A 15,443-nucleotide genomic window follows, 5' to 3' on the forward strand; every position below is an offset into this window, starting at 1 on the left:
AAGCTGCAATAAATTAACGTTGTTTGTCGTAACTATTGTTGAATTGCGTGTTGTGAAGTTTTTTTTTGCGTTGAAGAATGTTTATTATTATGAAAATAATGTAAAATTTCAAAATCATGCACGTTGCAGTATCGACAAACACATATAAACTTCTATTTCTAAGCAATGATTTGAACATGGTATAAACCTGAAAGTTTGTGAGGATACTTGAGATATATCCCTAAACCTGATTTCATTACCAAAACTCGTACCAATTAGCTCATACGGTTGAATTAATTGAATTTCTGTTAGATATCATTGAATTCCTTAGGAAATTGCATACTGTTCGTTATTTATATAAATATTGCATTGTTAAGAATTTGACAAGCATATTCAGATTCAGAGAGCTCAAATTTATCATGTAGAGTTGTTTTGAAAACTAACAATAATGGCATTGACAAGTGATCAATTTCACCCCGAAATGAGATCCCCTGATTTTTTATATTAGAGATATTTGTTAACACTAAAATGACATTTGTTAGAAAATTTCGCTACATGAGTCGATGAGGCTCACCTTCGTACTTGTTTTCCTGCATTTAGTTGTTTGGCATTGTTAACATTATAGAAAAGAAACTAGAAAAACCGTGAAAAATGATCAATTTTACCCGAAATTACGGTAATCTGCTATTTCAGACATAACATGTACCAGGTTACAATTGTTCTAGTGAAAAATCCAAATGTAGTGATGAATGATGCAAATTATAACAAATGTATGACAGTGACCCAGAGTATCATAGTTTGGACGCTAAGAATGCGTTACTCAGCGATGGACGTTGGTCTTCTAAGATGGTACAAAGTTTGCCGGGCAACCAAGGGGATAGCTAGGTGGCCTATAAAAATATTGTTGAATAGGAATAGTACAACATTGGTTCCATAATATCATATAGTGCTTGAAAAGGGCACAACTCTAATTTTTGTCAATATCTTCATTGAAAACTCCTCCCATAGTTTATAAATAACTAGACAAACCGAATTTCAACCAACTTTTGATAGTTTATTTCTTCTGACAATAACGGTTAATGAAAATCCGTTTGAAAACCTAAGATTTGCTTTAACTTTGTAGACTTATACCATTTAGAGGGCGTAATTTTAAAACGGGCCCCACGATTTTTTCAAAATTTTGCCTCGAAAGTATTTCTAGAAAACTTTTTTTTTTTCTTAAAGCAATATATCAAATTCGTATCGCAAAACTCATAAATATAACGTGAGAATATAAAATATCTTTGGCCGTTAGTCTAAATGGAAACACTCACAAAAAACTCTGCAAGCTTTTCTTGTCGAGAAAATTCAACCGAAATTAAAACTCCTTTCTATCCAAAATACTATGCTCATACGGTAAAAAATAAGATAAGCATATAATCCATTCCAAACACCAACGGATGAGATTGGTAATATATATATATAATTGCGATGGCAACGGTTCTCTACAATTCAGAATTTATTTAGATTGTGTTTGAGTCTACTCATACGCTCGCTCATTTCGCATCAGTTAACGTTTGTTGGTTTAGCAAAGAGGTGGTGCTCGCACCTCGCACAAAGTTTAAAAAATGTTTATAACGATCACCTTAATCGTGTCGGCAGTGACAGCTATTTATCTGTACCTAACATGGCATTTTAACTATTGGAAGAAACTCAACGTGCCCGGTCCTAGCCCATTACCTGGTTTGGGCAATTTCCCTTCGTTTATTACACAAAAACGACCCGTTGCAGAGGAGATGGATGAGATTTACAGGTGAGTGAGTAGTGCGAAAGCCTATTACAGTTCAATTCAATCAAGAAAATTGACATGCAAATTATATTGCAGAGAATATAAACCAAAGTACAACTTTGCCGGAGTGTTCAGCAATCGATCGCCGAGAATCATGATCACATCAGCGGAACTGGCCAAAGACATTTTGGTGAAAAATTTCAAAAACTTCCACGACAACGAATTTGGCGAGTTGACAAACAAAGAGATCGATCCACTATTGGGTCGTAATCCGTTCTTGTTGGATGGCAGCGAGTGGAAAGCAAAGCGCGCCGAAGTAACACCTGCGTTCACCACTTCTCGAGTGAGTTTTTTGAATATTGAATTCATAGTCCTTTTGTTATAACCACTATTTTGTATTTTAGATGAAGGCGTTATTCCCGTTGGTTGAGGATGTATGTTCCAGAATGACAAAATACTTGATTAAAAACCGTGGAAGTGTAATTGATGCTAAAGAGCTGTCTGCTAAGTTCACTACTGATGTTGTTTCCAGCTGCATCTTTGCATGTGACGCTCAATCATTCACCAGTGAGAAACCAGAAATCCGCGAGCAAGGACGAAAGCTCATCGAGCAAACCTTTTCTTCGTTTATGCTTCTGTTGTTCATCGTAAATTTTCCAACCTTGGCCAAAATTTTCCATGTCGGTTTTATTCCAAAATCAATGGAAAAGTTTTTCACTAATTTGATGAAAGATGCTGTACGCTATCGTGATGCAAGCGAAACGAACAGAGCTGATTATCTCGATTATCTAATTACTTTGAAGAAAAAGAAGGAACTGTCTGAGCTTGACATGGCTGCTCACGGAGTGACATTCTTTATCGATGGATTCGAAACATCTAGCGTGGCTATTTCGTTCATGTTGTATGAAATTGCAAAAAATCCTACAGTTCAGAAACGGTTAAGACAAGAACTTAAAAAAGTCACTACTGACAATGGAACAGTTTCATATGACTCTCTCCTCGAACTTTCTTATCTGGATCAAGTTGTGAACGAAAGTCTACGTTTGTGGCCACCAGCAGCATTCATGTCGAAGAAGTGCACAGAACCGATGGAACTGCCTCTTACAGCAAATCGAAGTGTTACCATTGGAAAAGAAGTTTGCGCCATAATTAACATCTGGTCGCTTCATCGTGATCCGGAGTACTTTGACGATCCACTGACTTTCAATCCGGATCGATTCAGTCCAGAAACGGGTGGCACTAGCCCTTACAGAGAGAAGGGTTGCTTTGTCCCATTTGGTGAAGGACCTCGGCAATGTCTGGGAATGCGATTTGCTCGTATGCAGGTCAAACGTTGTCTGTACGAAGCGGTGACAAACTTTGCGATCACGGTTAACCCCAAAACGATGGAACCTATGAGGTTGGACCCTAAGCAAGTTCTGACTATGCCATTAGGTGGCATTTGGTTGAATTTTGAGCCTATTTCCAAGTGAAATTGTTTTAATTAGGATTTCTATCGATTGCTCGAAGTTAAGTGTGATTGAACAGTTTGCTCTCTGTCAAGATTGTTACAGTTATTTCAGTGAATAAAAATTTTATTGACCAAAACAAAATCAGATTCGATTTAAAATCATTATCGAGAAACCCTACAGTAAAATCCAATGTTTTTAATTATCTTGTCTATTTGTTGGGCTCAGCTCTGCTGTTTATTTTCTCGTTTTTTTTGTGAACGGACCAATACATTGCTATGTGCGTTTGAATAAGAAAATGTATCACGTTGCCAATTCTTGGGATTTTCCGTTGGTAAAACTGTGAATAGAGTGACTGCAATATGGACTAGCTGTTGCAATACCAAGAAGAAAGCCCTGTTTTCAAAGAAAAATTCAAAACAGAATTTTGAAAATGATTCTGAAGCTCCCTCCCTGGTATAGTACTAATCAGTTACACGATCAATGCGTTATATATTTTGGTTAGGTTCGTCTTCTAATTAGCATTACGTTCTCATTGCGACGGAGGTTGTTTCTCAGCTTAGTGTTCAGTGCGCACTTCCACAGTTATTAACTGGAAGCTTTTTTTGCCAAACTTTCCATTTTCGCAATCGTGGCAGGTACGATGGTACTCTATGCCCTGGAAAGTCAAGGAATTTTCCATTACCGTCAAACGGGGTTTCTTTTGACATTATTTCTACATTCTTCAACTTCGAGGATTTGTAGCTCTAAAAATTATGGATGGATTTCGATAATTCTTGCATACATCTAAGTTGTATATGTACGTAACAAATGTGCAAAATATGAAGCAAATCCATCAAGAAATAAAAAAAATGCTTGAATAGCGAAAAATATGTGTCCTTCAAGATAAAAATGGGGCTACTTTTGACATTTTTAGAAAGCAATACGATATTACGAATTATTTCGCATAAATTTTGAACTAATTCTATAGATTATCGTCTATTATGATGTTATTGAACATTTTCCGTTGATAAATATAACACAGTTCGACAAAAATGTCGATCTGAATGCACAGAGACCGGACACCCTGGGCTTGAAAGTATGAAAATAAACAAAAATAATAGCGTTTTCAGAATGTTCGTGTCTGCCCCAGGATAAAATGTTCGATATAAATGGTTGAAAAAAAAAAAAACGATTTTAGTGATACTACAATCCACCAGCTATCTCTCCAGAAATATCGGGGTTTATGAACAACCCCTTTACTATACTGTGAAGCCGTCCATAAATTGCGTGTTCATTTTAAGGGAGGGGGGGTTGTTCAAAGGTTACGGTTCATGCAAATAATATAAAAAAATGAAGAGTTGACCACAAGGGGAAAGAGGACGAAAAATACCAAAAATATAACCACATGGTTTATGAAGGATCCCTTGCAGGTTATGTTGTTTCTTGTTTACTATAATGAATTTAAAATCTAACAGGCTAACGAACTTTTCACTTATTTCTATCAAATTCTTTGCTAGTTTGATGTCATCATCTTCGCTTCATTTCTCATAAACATATGAAAATCAGCATTTTCACAAATATCAAATATATACATTTTCAAAAAAAAAATATTTATTGCTCTCGGAGATCTACAATCCCTTGAGATAACAGTAGAATTTATTTGCAGCTATATTATCTTCTGCATTAGTTTTTGTACATCACCTTTTTATGGTTTTGCTACAATGTAAATTAGAATTTTGGATTGAGAAAAATAAAATGGAATATATGTTTCATGATACTTTTTAGTTAACATGGAAACTTTGGATTACCCTTTTCAGCCCCATCAAAATATAAATACAACACCACAAATGTTACACAAGAAACTTCTTACCAAATCACACTTATAGTGGTAAGCTCCATCGAAGTTAATACGCCAATCGCGTATTATCCTCGATTTTACTATAGAAAAATCGAGGATAATACGCGATTGGCGTCGTAACTTCGATGGAGCTTACCACAATTAGAGTTATCAATTTTCACCTTGCAATTAAAACTTTGTTTTTTACTTGATGAAGAAACATATCACGTCGTAAATTATTTTTATAAGTAAAAGTATAAAGGACCCATTCACAAATTTCATAACACTGAACGGGGTGTCCTTGAGATGTTACAGCTCATACAAAAATTGAAAAATATTTATACAAAATGGGGTGGGTGGGTGTCGAAGAGGGTCATTTTTGGCGTTATGAAATTTGTGAATAAACCCTAAATCAACTTAACGGCCGAATGTGAGGTGATGTTCGAAAAAATGAGTTTTAGCTACCCACTTGAAAAAAGCAAGTTTGACAACAACAAAAAATATAAACCGGTTTTTATTTTTTTATTAACTACAATTAGTTTAGTACAACCAATATAACAACTTATTTAATTAAGGATACATAATTACCAAATCCTTTCTCTTGATATTGTGTTCTTTCATATAATCCTTCGTTAATTATCTGTTTAAATTCCATTACATTGCTAGATGTCAAATGTTTCAAATTATAACTAATTGCGTTTACTACAATCCAAAGACCCAACTTCTCATTGTTCCTACTTATTGTTTTATCCAGAAATTCTGTTGGGGCAACAGGGATGCGTAATTTCTTTTAAATTATTTCCTGAATGAAACTCCATACATTTATTGAAGTTTACATGTTTTCAGACGGTGTTCTGCATCATCAACTTTACCACAAACTTTACAAGTGTTATCCTCTGTTCCACGAATATTATTTTTAAATAGCTTGCTGTGAGTTGGAACAATTCCATTTACATAATGATAAAGCACTGTTTTAAGGTTAGAATCAATGAACTTCATATTCAGATTAGTCCAAATGTTTTGCCACACTACGTTAGTATTCTTAAGCTCTATGACTAGGTCAATTTGCATGTAATGAATTAAATGTAAGTAAATTTGTTTTGTACCTGTATGTGTTACAGGTTCTTCCTAGTTTAAGTTTATTTCTATTTTTAAATAGAAAATATTGTGAGGGAACTAAACCATTTTAGCTGAACTGTACAATACATTACGAATGAAAAGAGCTTTGATTTTGTTTCCAACATCAATCAGACCTAATCTTCCTTTTTCATGTGCTAGATATAGTTGAGATCTATTGATTTTTAACAAATGGCCTATCCATAAAAAATCCCTGTTATTTTTGTTACTTCTGCTGGGTGCCGGAATGATCTGTCCGACATACCACAACTTAAATAAAATGAAATTATTCAGAATCCAAACTTTCTGAATCAAATTCAAATTCCTAAATTTCGCTACAAACATGGACCTTTTGATGCTTTTCAACTGGTTATCATAAACACTTTAAACCGTTTCTTCCCAAGTATTCTTGAAAAGAATGCCCAAAATTATTAATTCACTAACCTGTTTGATTCTATCGCTCGAGATTTCTAATCCATTCAAACACATATAAGAAGACTTTTCGTAGTTTAAACTTATTCTTGCGTCTTTCGAAAATATTTTGACGACCTCGAATATTTTCAAAAATTCTTGTTGATTTTTAACTATAATACAAATGTCATCTGCATAGACTACTATTTTGATAAAACTGTTATCAACCAAAATACCTGGAATAGCCTCAGCCTGATCGGTTTATTTTTATACATTCGCTACCTGATACTAGAAGTTTAGAAAAGGCTCCTTCATACAAATTTTTTATCGCGTTAATAAACACAGCTGGAGAACCAAATTTGGCAAGTAATGCCCATAGAAAGGTTCTGTCGACTTGATCGAAAGCCTTTTGAAGATTGAGACTAAGGAAAGCAATTTTAAAGGATTTTTTCTTGTTGGACGAAGCTACTAAATTTCTCAGAATTTTCAAATTATCAACACATGACTTTTCTTTATGACATGCTGTCTGATATGGTCCAATTATGGAAGGTAGGACTGATTGAATGCGGTTGGCTAAAATTTTCGAGTACAACTTGTAATCTGTATTCAAAAGAGATATGGGTCTAAATTCTTGAATAGTTGGATTGCTAGTTTTGGGTATGAAAGTAATGACACCTTCGACGGATTTCACGCCAACTCGACAAAGGGATTGGCAGCACCCCTTCAGAATTCAATGAAACTTTCTGGGTGTGAAGACTATGTGAAACTAAGATACTTTGCATACTTTGTTTTTTCAAAATAGATCTAGACTAACATTTGGAAAGGGTCAAAGTTTTTTTAACATTTTTTAGAAACCCGTATAACTCGAAAACGTTAAGACCTACAAAAAAGTGTTGTATGAGGGACTGTCGTGAAATTTCTTGACGTTTTAGTAAAAAATATTTAAAAAATAAAAACACATTTTATACACTGAAAAAAAAAATATTCAAAACTTCAAAGTTGATTTAAAAAAACGGCCAATACAGATTTTGATCATCCTTAAGCAAAAAGTTTCGTAATTAAATTTACTAAAAGTCGTCCATACATTGCAAATTGGGCATATTTTAGAGAAAAAAAGTTTTTCTAACATCGAAATTTTCAAGTCCCAAAGATTTTTTTTTACTTTTTTTTATAAATCTGTATAACTCGAAAACGGCAAGACCTACAAAAAAGTGTTGTATGGGGGACTGTCGTGAAATTTCCTGACGTTTTAGAAAAAAATATTTAAAAAATAAAAACACATTTTCTACACTGAAAAAAAATATTCAAAACTCTAAAGTCGATTAAAAAAAACGGCCATTTCAGATTTTGATCATCCTTAAGCAAAAAGTTTCGTAAATAAATTTACTAAAAGTCGTCCAAACATTGAAAATTGGGCATATTTTAGGGAAAAAAGTTTTTCTAACATCGAATTTTTTAAGTCTCAAAGTTTTTTTTTTACTTTTTTTATAAACCCGTATAACTCGAAAGCGGTAAGACCTACAAAAAAGTGTTGTATGGGGGACTGTCGTGAAATTTCCTGAAGTTTGAGAAAAAAATATTGAAAAAATAAAAACACATTTTCTACACTGAAAAAAAATATTCAAAACTTTAAAGTCGATTTAAAAAAACGGCCACTTCTGATTGTGATCATCCTTAAGCAAAAAGTTTCGTAATTAAATTTACTAAAAGTCGTCCATACATTGCAAATTGGGCATATTTTAGAGAAAAAAGTTTTTCTAACATCGAATTTTTTAAGTCCAAAATGAACTTCTTATTTAATATTTATTTCGCTTCAAATCGTCTAGTATGATCATATTTTCAAGTGATAAATGAGTTTTAATCACAAAATAGATTATATTTGTTTTATTGGGAGTAGTTAAAAGAAATAAAACGGAATTATACAGTTTTTTTTAATTAAATTCATTTGATCTCGCACCATAATGCTTATGAGAAAATCAATTCCTTCTAACAATCCGATGGGTTTTTTTTTATGGTTGGAAAGATATCACAATAATATTTAATTTCTTATTTGGTCAAAGCCAATCTTAACAGGTGTCTGAAAAGGGTCAATATTATGCTTATGAAAAAAGTCGTGGTTTGTTTTTATATTTATTATTGCTATTTATCCTAAAACGTAGTATCTGCACATGAATATTTACATTATTTTTGGGCTTTACTGAATAAATTGAATATTTTTGTTTCATCCTCTGAATTGGTATACCGTTTGGCTGCAATTTGTATATCACTAGTAGGCATAAAACAATGATATTTTTGGGTACCAGGGACAGTTTTACCCTTATCAAACAATTCCACCAATTCCTCTGACATTTTAACATATTGTTCATTAGATATATAACAGAAATTTTATTTGGTGATACATGTATCAGTTTGTTTCACTGCCCAGTCGAATAGTTCTCGCGGAGTTGCGATTGTGTTTCCATAGTATTTGCAAGACTTGCTTTTTTTGCCATTCGCTTGAGAGTGCCACCAATAGCGTCACAGGGACCTTTGAAATAAATAGCTGAACTGCTACTGTGTCATGGGTCTGATATTATAATAAAACTAACATATTCCAATTTATTATCTTTTTTATGATAAATTTAGAATTGGGAATTATTCCAGTGATATCCTTGAACAGCGTTATAATTTTCAGAAAAGTCGCTAATTACCAGTATTTAACCTTGTTTTAAGGAGTCTTTTTTGTTTCGTGAAAAAGAAGACTGTTATTTGCAAATAAAATCATGAGTTATGAGCTTATTAACTTTTTTAGGTAGATAACAATACAAACATATTCATTATTTCTTATTCATCTGGCGTTTAACGCAGGCACGTTTAGTAAGTTATTTTTCCCAAAACTTTTTCTAGAAGAGAATTTAATGGGATATGGATAAGGTTGTAACTATTCAATGTTTGCAATACTGTTGTGATACCTTTAGAATCATAAAAATCCGTCGGATTGCTAGACGGAGTTGATTTCCTCATAGGCAGAGGCGAAGTCCATTGATTGCCTTCATTTAAAAAACATAATCACTGTATAATTCCGTTTTTTAACTATGCTGAATAAAAAAATTAAATCTATTTTCTGATTCAAACTCATTTATCACTTGAAAACATGATCATATTTGACGGTTTAAAACAAAATCTTTGAAAAAAAAAATCAGTTTTGGACTTAAAAAATTCGAAGTTAGAAAAACTTTTTTCCCTAAAATTTGCCCAATTTGCAATGTATGGACGACTTTTAGTAAATTTATTTACGAGACTTTTTGCTTAAGGATAATCAAAATCTGTAGTGGCAGTTTTTTTTAAATCGACTTTAAAGTTTTGAATATTTTTTTTTCAGTGTAGAAAATGTGTTTTTATTTTTTCAATATTTTTTTCTCAAACTTCAGGAAATTTCACGACAGTCCCCCATACAACACTTTTTTGTAGGTCTTGCCATTTTCGAGTTATACGAGTTTATAAAAAAAGTAAAAAAAAAAACTTTGGGACTTGAAAAATTCGATGTTAGAAAAACTTTTTTCTCTAAAATATGCCCAATTTGCAATGTATGGACGACTTTTAGTAAATTTAATTACGAAACTTTTTGCTTAAGGATGATCAAAATCTGAAGTGGCCGTTTTTTTTAAATCGACTTTAAAATTTTGAATATTTTTTTTTTACAGTGTAGAAAATTTGTTTTGATTCTACTGCTATCTGTTGTTATTTCACCGTTGATTTTTAACTTTGACGTTGTTAGTTTTTTTCGTTATGTTGTGCTATTTGAAAAACTCCCATCGTCTCTTCCTCAATCAACGAGTTCGGCTGAAAAATATGGGAAAATTCCAACAGTTTTTGCTTCTCTATTTCTTCCCGTCCATTGAGCCTAGTTGAAAATTCTTGTAACGCTCGATAAAGCATGCTCTTTTCATTCATAATGGCAATGTTACGGTTAATCGTGAAGCTCTTGAAAAATTGTTTGGTGGTACATTCGAAATCCACATTCCACCACGCGTTAAAATCGGTTTGATATTTAGCTCTTCGCTTGCAATGGTTCAATTCAGACCTGTTATCGATGATCAACTGTTCATTTTTTTAGTATAGCCGAATTAAGCTTCCAACAAGCAGGTTTTATCTGTCCTGATTTGAGAAGTTCATTGATTTCGATTTTCATTATTACGGAGTGATGATCTGAAAACGCAAAGGGTACTGTTTCAACACTCAACGTGCTATTCAAAATTTTCTTAGAACAATAGAATCTATCTAATAGAGATGCACTTTTTCCCCTGAAAAAAGTAAAACTAGTCCTTTTTAAGAATGATTTAGCCACGTCTTTAAGTTTCAACTGGTCAACTAAATGTTGCAAACCCTGACAGAAGTTGTTAGATCCTCTACTATCCTCCTCGTACAAAATACAGTTGAAATCTCCTCCAATCACTAAACCATCGAAATTAGAATTTAAATGCAATGCTAAACTCTCAGTAAAAAACTCATTCTTTTCTTTCTTGTACTATGATCCTGATTGTGCGTATATGTTGATGAACTTGATTCCTTTTAGCACAAATGATATAATCCTTCCAGTTGGGTCTACTAGCAAGTCTGTAAACGCAAAGTTCTTACGTATAGCTACTGCTGTTGATCGATTTATATGGTTGTTACTCAAAACGACTTCATGATTCGGTAAAAACGATGACGATGTTATGTTCATCTCTTGAAAAAATACAATGTCAAGGTAATCGAAATTTACAAAATCACGGATCAATGATTGCTTAGCTGAACAAACAACCCCGTTCAAATTAACTGTGGCAATTTTCATCGACTATTTACTCATTCAAGTTTTGATTCAATTTGGAACTTAACTTTCGCTTTTTCGGATCTACAGTGGCCCAATTTCATATTCGTACAGGATACTGTTTCCACATCAAGTTAGTAAAAAACTATTAAATGAAGTATTGAGCTAAAAATACTTTATCCACATTGAAGGTAACAGGTGTCATCTATTGTTTGCCTATCACAAAATGTTTCCTTTTACATTCATCTTTGGATTAATAGAAAAGTATTGAATTGATGTCTAAAATTCACCCAATTCCATATTCGTACACCTACCAAAATTCATACGCACAACGTTCAAAACTTAATTTAGAAGCTCTATTTGATTACTGAAATGCTTTATTTTGATGTTTAGATGTAGTGAAATACAGTTGGACAATTTATTAGTGGACATATATGAAATTTAGGTAAAGTTATAAGAAATGCCAGTTTTCCAATGATTTTTGCTATTAAATCCTATAATTCGATCAATAACGATTATTTTTGTCAATCTATAGATTATACTCGTAAGCTCTGATAGAAATTTAGTTGAAATATATATAGTTTACAGAAATCATAAACAGTTTTTATCCCTTTTGAGTTCCGAAAATTGTTGTGCCATAAGTTCAAAACTCTTCTAAAATGATATTTTTAATCAATGTAAACCAAATTTTCATTCTAAACAACAGGTAAATGTTAATTTTGAATTTGACTGTAAAAATAATTTGAACTACGAAATTTGTTTTACAATAAAGTACCCTAAACTACGCTGTACATAGCTCCACATAATTGATGTTTTCGTAATATTCAATTATCCTTGAAATAATATTCAAATTATATTCAAAACAGCACCCTATTTTGCAATTTATTGATTTTATAAGAAAAATACAAAATAACTTGAATGAGCAGAGAGCATTGATATACTATTTAATAGAAAATATCCTGTTGTTTTCATCATTTTGAAAAACGTGTGTGTTGCTGTTATGGCAATAATATTTATTCTTTAAATCCCTATAATCATGTTTGGTAGTAAAATGTAAATTAAAAATGATAATTACGCAATGTTTTGATAGGAACATTAACTATGGATTATGTATATACATTTAGGAGCCAAACATAAAGAAATTGACTAAAATTTTTGGTTTTGGATTTGTTATAAATGTTATACTACCTAAGATTCAAAAGTATTAGTTGTCGATATCCACTCCTAGCTACTCTAAAACTGATTATAATTTTTTGAAACTTGTGCAATATTCGTCGTTATCATTCTTAAGGAAGTGATATTGAAAAAAATGCAATTTATTGTTCGACTTACCGAATATTTTAGCAAAAAACATGGGAAAACTGGTATTTTTCTTAAATTTACTTAAGTTTCAAATATGTCCGCTTTTAAATTTTCCAAATGTATTCTACTGCATCTGAACAACACAACGAAGAGCTTAAGTAATCATCTAGTCCATTAAAATTTAGTTTTGAATGCTGTATATTTCTTTTTTGTTAGTTGTACGAAATTGGTTAGTTGTACTTAATTGGGTCAATTATAGACACAATCTCAATACTTTTCCATTATTCCAAAGATTTAAGCAAATGAATACAGTTTGTCATTGCCAAACAATAGATGACACCTATAACCTTCATTATTGATAAAGTATATCGAAGTCCATGCACCATTTAATAGATTTATACCAACTTGATATGAAAACAGTGCCCCGTACGAAAATGAAATTGAGTCACTGTAGATCAGAGATCTCGCTTCCATCCGCATCGTCCAGCAAACCAGTGAACGCGTTACTCACCGATACATCTGCTGACTTACTTGTTGTTGCTTGAATCTGCTGACCACTGTGAGTGGCCAAATTGGATGAACCAATGTTCACTGCCACTCCATGCTTAGCTGCTTTCGATACATTCACCCAGCCGCTATCACCATTGGATGCATCGGTCGTGTGACCATTCTCGCCTACCTACGCCTGAAACCGCTTTGTCTGTTGAGTCACCATTACGAAAACCCTCCTGCATTTCCTGGTCTCTGCCACACGGGCCGATATTATGGCTGTCTGGTTTGTCGTCCTTACTCCCCTTCACCAGAGTGTTGAGATTCGTGAAATTGAGCTTCAACGACTCTTTCTTTTCACGAATACGCTCCCTGGGGCACAGATTCTTTCTGGTTTCAGAACCCATACGGCAAGGACAATCCGGCTTCAGATGATCCGTTATCTGTCTGTTATCTGAATCTTCTCCTGAATCCGGAGTAATACACGCGGTTCCTGTAGTTACAGATGTACACCTGAGACGGTATCTCCTTCGTAATATCCATGTTGTTAGTTAGTTGTCTTTATTTGAGACGCTCTAACTGGTTAAGTCGTTCGCGACTTAATTGATTTTGCTTAGTTACAATTCATTCTATCTTAATTACAATTCATTTTATCTTGATAAAAATTAGATTTTTTTAAACAAAGCAGATTTTTTTTAGAAATAGCAGTAAATTTTCTTCAACAACTGACTCGTTGTCGAGAATTTGTCCAATTGATAACTTCAGGTGATGCCTTTTTTGTAGATCATCATATACAGGGCAGTTTACTAGTATGTGTTCCACAGTGTACGTTCTAGCACCACATTTGCATCTGTCTTCTCTGCTTCCGCCACACACATGTGGATGAGAACATCTGCAATGTCCCACGCGTAATCTTGAAAGTATTTATGTAATTTTGAGAAATATGTATCTCTTTTTTATATTAGGCCATTCGTGGTGATAAAAATCGTATCAAATGTCAGAAACATGAGATAGTAAATTTCGTTGAAAAAAAAAGAGCCTGGTGTTTCGGGGCAAAATGAACGCTTTCGAGGAATTCTTTGAGTACAATATTATCAATGAGCGGCAATAGTTCTGATAAGTAAAACTGCTCCTCGTTAATCACACTAGTAAGAAAAAAAAATACACTAGGTTTGTTACTTTGCTCAAAATAAAGATTCTACCAACGCCTTATTCATATATCAATTTGTGGAAGGAAGAAAAATAGAGTCAAACTAGGTCATTTGTAATTGAAAAAATCTACTATATTCTTACATAGAGTTTTTAAGAAATTTTCATATTCTAAGAGAATAAAGAAGTGTTTATTTCACCCGAGTGTTAATCATACCCCTAATTCTCTACACTATAAAGAATTCGCGATTTTATCTTGGAAATAGAGTTTTATGACGAAGAAGGTTATAAACATATCGTATTCCGAGGGCGAATTGATCACTTGGATGAATTTGATCAGGTCATTAAGGACTGTTCATTTTATAAAGTGGACACTTTGTTTATGTTATATCTTTGTTATTTATTGACAAAATTGTAATCGGTTTTCTGTGCATCATTCATCTATTGTTCTGAACTGCTTTGAAAATATAAGATCTTAAGAAATGCTTTTGGTTGAAGAGCTAAATAGTTTTTTCAAGAACTCCCAAGAAAAGCTGTTCGTCAAAGTTTAACATTAATTTTCGCAAAACAAAAATCCTAATTTTTATGAACAAATTGTATGTTTGTATCCTTTACTATTCTACTTACTTCTTTAAAAAAAAATCAATTATACTCAACCATTCTCTGATATTAGGTAACTTTAGTGATTTACCCATTTATAGCCAAATTTGCTGATACACCATCCTTTCACTCCCAGCAATAGAGAAAAGTAAAAAGCATGTTCACAACTAGTTTGGATTACTAAAGAAACTTTATTAGTATAAACGAGAGCTAAATCGTGAGTTTAAACCACAGTCTTAAGTATAAATTTTACTCCTTATGGTAGTTTTACTAAAAAATTTCATACTTTTAAAATCATGAACATACGCATGTTTATCGATCTACAGCAAATTGTTAATGGTTTTCTCCGAATATTTCAATTGCTTATCTCAGAATAACATATTATGAAAATAATATGTGGAAAAAAACGATTTTATTGGGGCAGTGTTGCCAATTTTGATGATTGTCAATGTACTTTGAAAGGTTTTCTAAGAATAAAGCAATTGTGTTTCTATTGTGCTTTAAATGTGACGTGGGAACTAAATAAGCAACTCTTTGAAGGCGTAAGTTATTTTTTATAATAATACCATATTA

The 15,443-nt window shown here is 32.8% G+C and overlaps 1 protein-coding gene across 1 annotated transcript; it reads left to right on the top strand.

The window, feature by feature from the left end:
• Nucleotides 1–1,457: 1,457 nt before the first annotated feature.
• Nucleotides 1,458–3,339, top strand: LOC5568653 (probable cytochrome P450 28a5). The gene is made up of 3 exons (XM_001652437.3): nucleotides 1,458–1,771; nucleotides 1,844–2,090; nucleotides 2,152–3,339. The coding sequence occupies exons 1-3, from the start codon at nucleotides 1,587–1,589 to the stop codon at nucleotides 3,217–3,219; spliced, it is 1,500 nt and encodes a 499-aa protein (XP_001652487.1). The 5' UTR covers nucleotides 1,458–1,586; the 3' UTR covers nucleotides 3,220–3,339.
• Nucleotides 3,340–15,443: the final 12,104 nt, after the last annotated feature.

The sequence above is a fragment of the Aedes aegypti genome, chromosome 3 (genome assembly GCF_002204515.2).
Source record: "Aedes aegypti strain LVP_AGWG chromosome 3, AaegL5.0 Primary Assembly, whole genome shotgun sequence".
NCBI classification, from domain to species: domain Eukaryota; kingdom Metazoa; phylum Arthropoda; class Insecta; order Diptera; family Culicidae; genus Aedes; species Aedes aegypti.

What these genes read in the sequence shown, in the direction of transcription:
- LOC5568653 (XM_001652437.3), top strand. Translation starts at nt 1,587, where the DNA reads ATGTTTATAACGATCACCTTAATCGTGTCGGCAGTGACAGCTATTTAT. An exon ending in GAGATGGATGAGATTTACAG is followed by an intron (nt 1,772 to 1,843) that starts GTGAGTGAGTAG and finishes ATTATATTGCAG; the next exon opens with AGAATATAAACCAAAGTACA. An exon ending in CTGCGTTCACCACTTCTCGA is followed by an intron (nt 2,091 to 2,151) that starts GTGAGTTTTTTG and finishes TTTGTATTTTAG; the next exon opens with ATGAAGGCGTTATTCCCGTT.